The sequence below is a fragment of the Culex quinquefasciatus genome, chromosome 2, assembly GCF_015732765.1.
Source record: "Culex quinquefasciatus strain JHB chromosome 2, VPISU_Cqui_1.0_pri_paternal, whole genome shotgun sequence".
NCBI lineage: Eukaryota > Metazoa > Arthropoda > Insecta > Diptera > Culicidae > Culex > Culex quinquefasciatus.
Genome location: NC_051862.1, coordinates 99,344,506 through 99,351,998, shown reverse-complemented (window position 1 = coordinate 99,351,998; position 7,493 = coordinate 99,344,506). Strand labels below are relative to the sequence as shown.

General features: G+C 41.2%; 1 protein-coding gene across 1 annotated transcript in view; it reads right to left on the bottom strand.

Annotated features, from left to right (window-relative positions):
* Positions 1 to 1,852: 1,852 nt before the first annotated feature.
* The window catches only part of LOC119766118, a 42,197-nt gene continuing 36,556 nt past the window's right edge, over positions 1,853 to 7,493 (bottom strand). Inside the window, exon 3 of the mRNA XM_038250517.1 lies at positions 1,853 to 1,940. Coding sequence (XP_038106445.1) covers positions 1,921 to 1,940 — 20 coding nt within the window. The 3' untranslated portion in view covers positions 1,853 to 1,920. The remainder of the gene's footprint in view (positions 1,941 to 7,493) is intronic.

Sequence of the window (7,493 nt, the reverse complement as noted above, 5' to 3'; positions counted from 1 at the left end):
GAAATGGCCGGTACTGCTGGGCTCGCGAAATGTTCCAATCAAACGAAAAGAAAAACCTGCTAAACGCGCCTCGCTGTACCTCCTCTATTTCCTCGGGGAGGGCTTTCCACCCTCAATTTTGGGGGCAAACTCTTCGCGTGCGGTAATGTGATGTCCTCCCGGAGCGCGCACCAAGGTCCACACGATTATCATCTGCTCCGTCGTCGTCGTCGTCGTCCTAATAGGAATCCACCTTCCTGCGCTAACCTTCTGCTCCGTGTGCAGGCTCCAAGGCCATCCGTTATTGATTAAAGCTTAAACGAATTCTGGCACTTCACCTGGGCTTATGCGAGGGTGCCACACACGTTTATTTGCTCATAAACACACATGTCTAAGACAAATTTCTGCTGAGATCGCAACGTGTCTCTTAGTGGTGGATGCTTTTGAAATCGAGCTTGTGAATGATTGTGAATCAAAATAAATCAAAAATGAATAGGTAAGCTTAGCATGGTTGAAATTATAAATAATTACGAATTTTTAAATAAGCGATCAGTTTGAGAACAGTGTAAGATTAAAACATAACTTTTTACAGTGCAATTATCCCCCTGCAACAGAATATGCAAATGTGCAATAATTCAAAATTCCTACTTGTGGTTTAGTTTTAGCTGTATTTAAAAATACGAAAAAGCTTAAGCTGTTAAATAAATCAAAGACGAGGACCCTCCTGGTTTTTGGCTAAACATGAATCAATTATCTTGGAATTGAACCACGAAGAGCTGTGCCATCTCGTCGCTGTCGTGCTAACTTGTCGTACGTGCGTTTTGAGCAGCTCACAATGCCTCACCTTTTGACGTTCACAGATTCCCAAAATTCGATTTCAATCCTGAGATATTCAATAAAAACCGAAAAAACTCCGTGCATTTTGACAGACCCTGAAAATTTATTTAAGTGCAACAACTGGCCAACGGGATTGCAGTTCAGAACGAGTTTAACACAAGCTCAACTACCGTAAACATTTGTCATTATAACTCGGGACTCCATTAACCAAATTCAACCAAACTTCAGGACAATGCACATAATGGTCAACCAAACAAAACATGTTTGTTATTGTTTACATTGCGTGCTTTCGTTTTGTTTGTTCAAGGTTAAACATTGAAACGCGTTTTTCTCCGAACGTCAAAAAGCGACGTGCGACAAAATTTCACGCATCTGGAATAGGTTACCTTTCTTAATGTACCTAATGTCCGGGACTGCTTTTCCATAATTTCGTAGCCGGTCTATGTTGATAGATTTCGATATCAAGCAACCGTGCAATGTTGCAACCGTGCAATGTTGCATTTCGTCGTGTAACGCTGCAATATCACACTTTCAGTTGAGTCAGCTTTTGCAGCTTTCAGTGCTTGCTTTTTACAGTCCACAAAACTCGATTTTATTCGAGTGATTTACAACTTTTTTTTTATTTTTAATCCATACAAAAATTAAAGTAGTGTGAATTTTTAGGTGAACCCGTGTCACCTGAGCTGGTGCCGTTTTCCAGGAAGTCGAATGAACAAGCGTCGGTAATAATAATTATTCATAAGCCTGAAAAATTTTCGCAGCGGAAGAATAATCTTTCTTGAAGCTTCTTACATTTATTTTTTACCCTGCTAATTCCACATCTTTGTCGCTTCGTGTGTCTGTACCTATCTATAGCCGCCTCCCTTCTCTTCCATTTAGGGTAGGCTTTATACGGCGAATAGAAACAGCTAAACCGACAAAGAGCGGGGGTTGTGACTTACTTTTCACCATTTTTTTGCCGCCTCCGGAACAGGTGAAACCACAAAGCAGGACCTCATCGGGTGCACGTGGCGGCACGAGACGAAGGCTTGATTCGTCTTCATTTCCACCGTCTCCTCGCTGGGCTGAGCCGGTTGGTTGGCTGTAATCCGTCTAAAAACAGCCTCAGCCCAGAAACGGAAACTCTAGAAGGTGGAAGAAAAAAAAAAGATCCTGAAACGCCTCTCGTCTAGATTCAGAACTGTGATAAAAGCTGGATTCCATCTCGGTAGCACCATCGTCACGTCATGTCCACCTCACCCACAGTCCCGTCTCTCGTCAAACGTGTGCGTATTTTGCTCTACGATGTTGGTTGGTTGGTTGGTGTAATCAGAGAAGCACAACCAAGACTTACCTGACGGGGTGGCTCCACCGTCGGTCACATCCACACCTTGGCCGTCGTCACACCTTGGCTTCCAGTGTGACTAACCTACATTGCTGCTGATGATGCGTTGAGTTCGAGATGGGATTCTGCTCCCACCCCCCAACATGGTTCGTAAAGATGTGGGGTAGGGTTATAAGCTACGTGGCCAAGTTTTTTTTTCAGAGGCCAATTTGGCCAAATTTGAAAATATAAAAGCTTTCAAATTCTTGTAAATTTTGTCAAGTAGGCTTTCCATACAGTTCTAACTTCATATTTCTTGCAGTTAGGCTTCTAAAACTCAGCTGAATTCCTATTTATTCTGAGTGAATAATTACAATTAAGTAATTTTCATGAAAATAATTTGAGCCTCAAACATTTTTACCATTAAAATGTCAATAAAAAAATTCCAACTTAAAACCATTTCAGTTCAACTTAAATTTGACGTTTCGTGCATCTGGTCTCATCTAGGAACGACCCCTTCCACCTGGACCGGGCAAAAGCTGACAGAATTGCACGACTGAAGAAAGCGGCACAAAATTAAGCGAACAGATAGAAATCACGGGAAGTTCAAAATTTCCCATGTGAATTAAATTATAATCTTATTAATTTTGTACGGTTCCCCTAACTTTTTTCCCTCCCATTCATTCGAGCTTTGCGAGCATTTCGAGCTGTTCTCGGTGGGCACCATCTACTCAGCTCAGCAGACTCAAGTCGAGTCAAATTTGCCCATTCGCTAAAGCTTTTGCGTAACGACGCGGCGGCACCACTTTGGTCGAACGGAACAACTTTTCCATTTTTTTTCGTTGTAGAGCGCGAGTGCGCGCGCCAAGAGAAGATATTTGAAGTTTAATTTAGCTTTGATTTCTGTATTTATTAAAAAAGAAAATACCCAAAAGCGCGTTTGAAGATTTATTATTGCCTCTTTTGCTGTTTCGTCTTCTCCTGGACCAGGGATGAAAAAAGGGGAGGCATCCGTTGACGGGGTGGCGCCAGGTTTTTCAAAACTGAAGGCGGAAAATTAATTATTATTTCCCCGCAAAAGTTTTGCAGCTGTATTTCGGTATAACTTTCCAGATTAATCAGCAAACTTTGTGCTGAACGTGATTAGCTGGAGGAGTAACCCATTTGGGTTTGTTGGCTTCTGGCCTGTCCGTTGGGTGTTGTGTTGTTGTGTTTCGTCAATTTGTAAATCGTTAAGGGTGATTTGAGACAATTATTGGAGCATTTTTTCACAGCGGATTGTAAACTGAACCTTTAATTTTCATTGTTTGCCAAAACTATACTATTAGTAATACTTTTGAATTCGTCTACGCAGATATACCTGTACAGCCATTCCACGTCAAACGTTATCTTTAACGAAATATTGATTTTGGCCTTATTGGTCAAAAGTCACAGCCATTCAAAGGTGAACAGAATTTTAAAACTCAAATATCTCGAAAAACACATCTGATAGGATTACAAAAGCTGAAAAATTCTCAGGGGTATTTTTTTTAGGCTCGACTTGATATTTTTATTTTCAAAATGTCTAATCTAATCTAATCAGACCCTAGCGTAGCCAATCTTTCGATGGGATCCTGGAGAGTGCCTTGGGTTAGATTACGCCGGGCATTCTTCTTGTCATTTATCAACATTTGTAGTGCACCATTGCATCAGAATGCATTGAAACATCACAAGCGTTAAAGTGGCCAGGCCTACTGCGTGAAGCCGTATCGCAGAGACATGATTCGTTTGAAGTGGATTGAGTTTGAGCACAGGGTGTTCAAACAACAACACAATTCTGAATCCACAGGGGAGGAAGAAGCGTGAGGACACATCACCATGCGCTCCAAGCTTTGGTTTTATTCGTTGGGTGCACCACCTAAGGAGGTTTGGTACTCCGGGACTCTCTGGGATGGGACATTGTATTTCCACTAATGCCCTGGACACTATTTCCGCCACAACTCGCTCGATATTTTTATTTTCAAAATGTATAATTTTAATAGGAAAAATGTATGGTACCATCCTAATGAATTTCATAAATGGTCCATCAAAAAAAAATCTAAATTCACTTAAAAAAATCAAACTTTCCTCGTTAAAGACACCCAGGTTTTTTGTGGTCTCTGTTGCAAGTTTCTGCTCGAACCTAGGAGGCCTAAGGAATGGGGAAGGCACCCTAACCTATTTTTACTCCAAGGAACCTTCCACCCCAGGGTTCAAACTGACGACCTTTGGATTGCGAGTGCTGTTTGTCTTTACAGCAGGGAGACGACTCCCTTACCTAGAATGACTTAACGGCCTAATAACAACCAAGGCCGGGACCAACTTTTTACTTCCTCATCCGATAGAAGGTTGGATCAGAACCCATGATCATCCACTTACAAAGTGGGCAGCGTAACCATTCGGCTAAGCCTGCTACCAATTTCACTTATTTCATCTCATTTCACATTATTTAAAAAGGTAAAGCAATAGAAGAAAACTGAATTGAATTGAATAAACGAACTTATAGAATCCATATTTGTTTTCGTTTTCGTCCCAGTATGTTATTTCAACCATATTCTGCACCACTGCAGAGCAGCAACAACCTGTTTACTACCTTCCTAAAGAGTCGAACCATTAAGAAAGATTTATTCATCCGGCCGTCATGTTTTGTGAAGAACTAACAGCTTCCAGTAACATACAAATACCTTCCCTCATGGGGCTTATCACGTGCTGGTGGTTAAGCTCCGTCCATTCCAACCATCCAACCGTTAGTAAAAATAAAGCTCCAACTGATTTCCCCAACACTCTCAACTCGACCCATCATCATCTGCTGCTCTCAACAGATCTATCGCGTTCCGAGGTGGTGTGATGTAGCGAGTTGGACAGTTTACATTTTGCTTTCTGATTGCGAGCTCCAATTTTTATTTCCCTACAATATACAGAAACACATTCAAGCGCTCTGTCCGGGATGTAGAAGGGATGGAAAAATTCTCATCACGTAGTCAATTTTCTCTAGTTCCTGTTTTTCTTATCTGCAAACTGCAAACGTTACAGCTTTTTTTTACCCAGTTTCGTTTTCCGTTTTTTACTGGGGAGCTCCTATCCCAACAGCATCAGCAGCACCACACTACTACTGGGCGAGAAAGGAGATCCCATCGCTTGCCGACCGTATTTCATCACTCCATCCTTCGTTGTGGTGGAGAGATGTTTCTTTTAAAAAATCATAAAAAATGGCAGAAAACACCAGCCAACAAACACTGAGGACACAAAAAAACAGCAACAGCGAACGAACGAAGAACTCTTCCTTCCTCCTTTGAGATATTATTACAAATCATCGTAATATCCGGGAGGACCGCAGGGATAAACGCGCACTCATTGATAAAACAGGCTACGAATGAAAACGATGAAAAGTCTGAATTTTCTGCTCGATTCCAGCTCGAATTGCGATACATCCGGTGGGAGGTGAGTAATTGACAGAAGCACCGTTGATTAGTATGCGACGCAGCGTGTACAATTTATCACAATCGATTCGGTTGTCTTAAATGATTGATTTATTGCTCATAGATTGACCAACTAAAAGGTCAAAATACCTTTTAAACTGCTCAAAATAATTTAGCAAGAAGCATTTTAGAGTTTTTTTTAGAGTTTGGTTAGAGAAATATAATAAAACATGTTTTGTACTTGGTTAACCCGAAGTTTTGCAAGAAACCCAATACTGATAAAATTTGTTGAAATTTCTGAAAAAAATATTTACAAAAGCACAGTATTTTGTATAAGGGGTTAAAACTTCGAAAAAGTGGTCCTAACCCCGAGAGAAGAAGATAAAAAGAAGAAGAAAATTTCTTCTTTAAGCTTCCCCCCCCCACAAAAATTCTGGCAACACTGCTGTTGGGTGTATTGAAAAATATTTTGAATTTTTGTGAATTTTTGATGCACAGCAGCTACCCTAATAAACCAGTGTGCCTAACAACTGATTCCCCATATAGTGACAAATTACACTACTCGACAAAACAAAACTTGTGTCAAGGGATTGACGATATCTCATCCGTTCCTGAGAGAAAAGGCATCCCCGAATCCGATGCATTCGACAGAATTTGATTTTATGTCCACGCGGACTGATGCAAATCTGGTAAATTTTTTAACATAAAAAATCGAACAATTTAAAAAAAACCATGCGTCTCCTCCCAATTATATGAGCCATCTACAAGAATATGGAAGCGCCTGGTGCATAACCATTTCCTTTAAGCACAACGGAAACAACCAATACAAATGTATAAAAAAGTTGTCAAGTTCTCGGGGGGTCCACAGCTAGCATTTTTGAACGATTATAAAAAATAAATATTAAAAGTTTAAAATTAATTTATTTAAAAAACATATTTTTTGATTTATTTGTTTACTAAAATTTTATGTATCTCAAAGGTCTATGGGTACTTCGGGATGTCCATGGTCATCCAAGGACTCCCTGGAGTTAAGATCTACGAGTCTACCGCCAACAAGCAATAGGTCGTCTTATTTTGACCCCGGATCTTGTGCGTATAGCATCAGTGGATATGGAGACTACTGTATGAATGTGTTGGGATGTTCATGGTCATCCAAGGACTCCCTGGTGTTAAGATCTACGAGTCTACCGCCGTAGCAAGCAAGAGGTCGTCTTATTTTGACCCCGGATCTTTGTGTATAGCATCAGTGCATATGGTAGACTACTGTATGAATGTGTTGGGATGTTCATGGTCATCCAAGGACTCCTGGAGTTAAGATCTACGAGTCTACCGCCGTAACAACAAGAGGTCGTCGGATTTTGACCCCGGATCATGTGCGTATATCATCAGTGGATATGGTAGACTACTATATGAATGTGTTTGGATGTTCATGGTCATCCAAGGACTCCCTGGAGTTAAGATCTACGAGTCTACCGTCGTAACAAGCAAGAGGTCGTCGGATTTTGACCCCGGATCATGTGCGTAGCATCAGTGGATATGGTAGACTACTATATGAATGTGTTGGGATGTTCATGGTCATCCAAGGACTCCTGGAGTTAAGATCTACGAGTCTACCACCGTAACAAGCAATAGGTCGTCTTATTTTGACCCCGGATCTTGTGCGTATAGCATCAGTGGATATGGTAGACTACTGTATGAATGTGTTGGGATGTCCATGGTCATCCGAGGACTCCTGGTGTTAAGATCTACGAGTCTACCGCCGTAACAAGCAAGAGGTCGTCGGATTTTGACCCGGATCATGCGTGCGTATAGCATCAGTGGATATGGTAGACTACTATATGAATGTGTTGGGATGTTCATGGTCATCCAAGGACTCCCTGGAGTTAAGATCTACGAGTCTACCGCCGTAACAAGCAAGAGGTCGTCGGATTTTGACC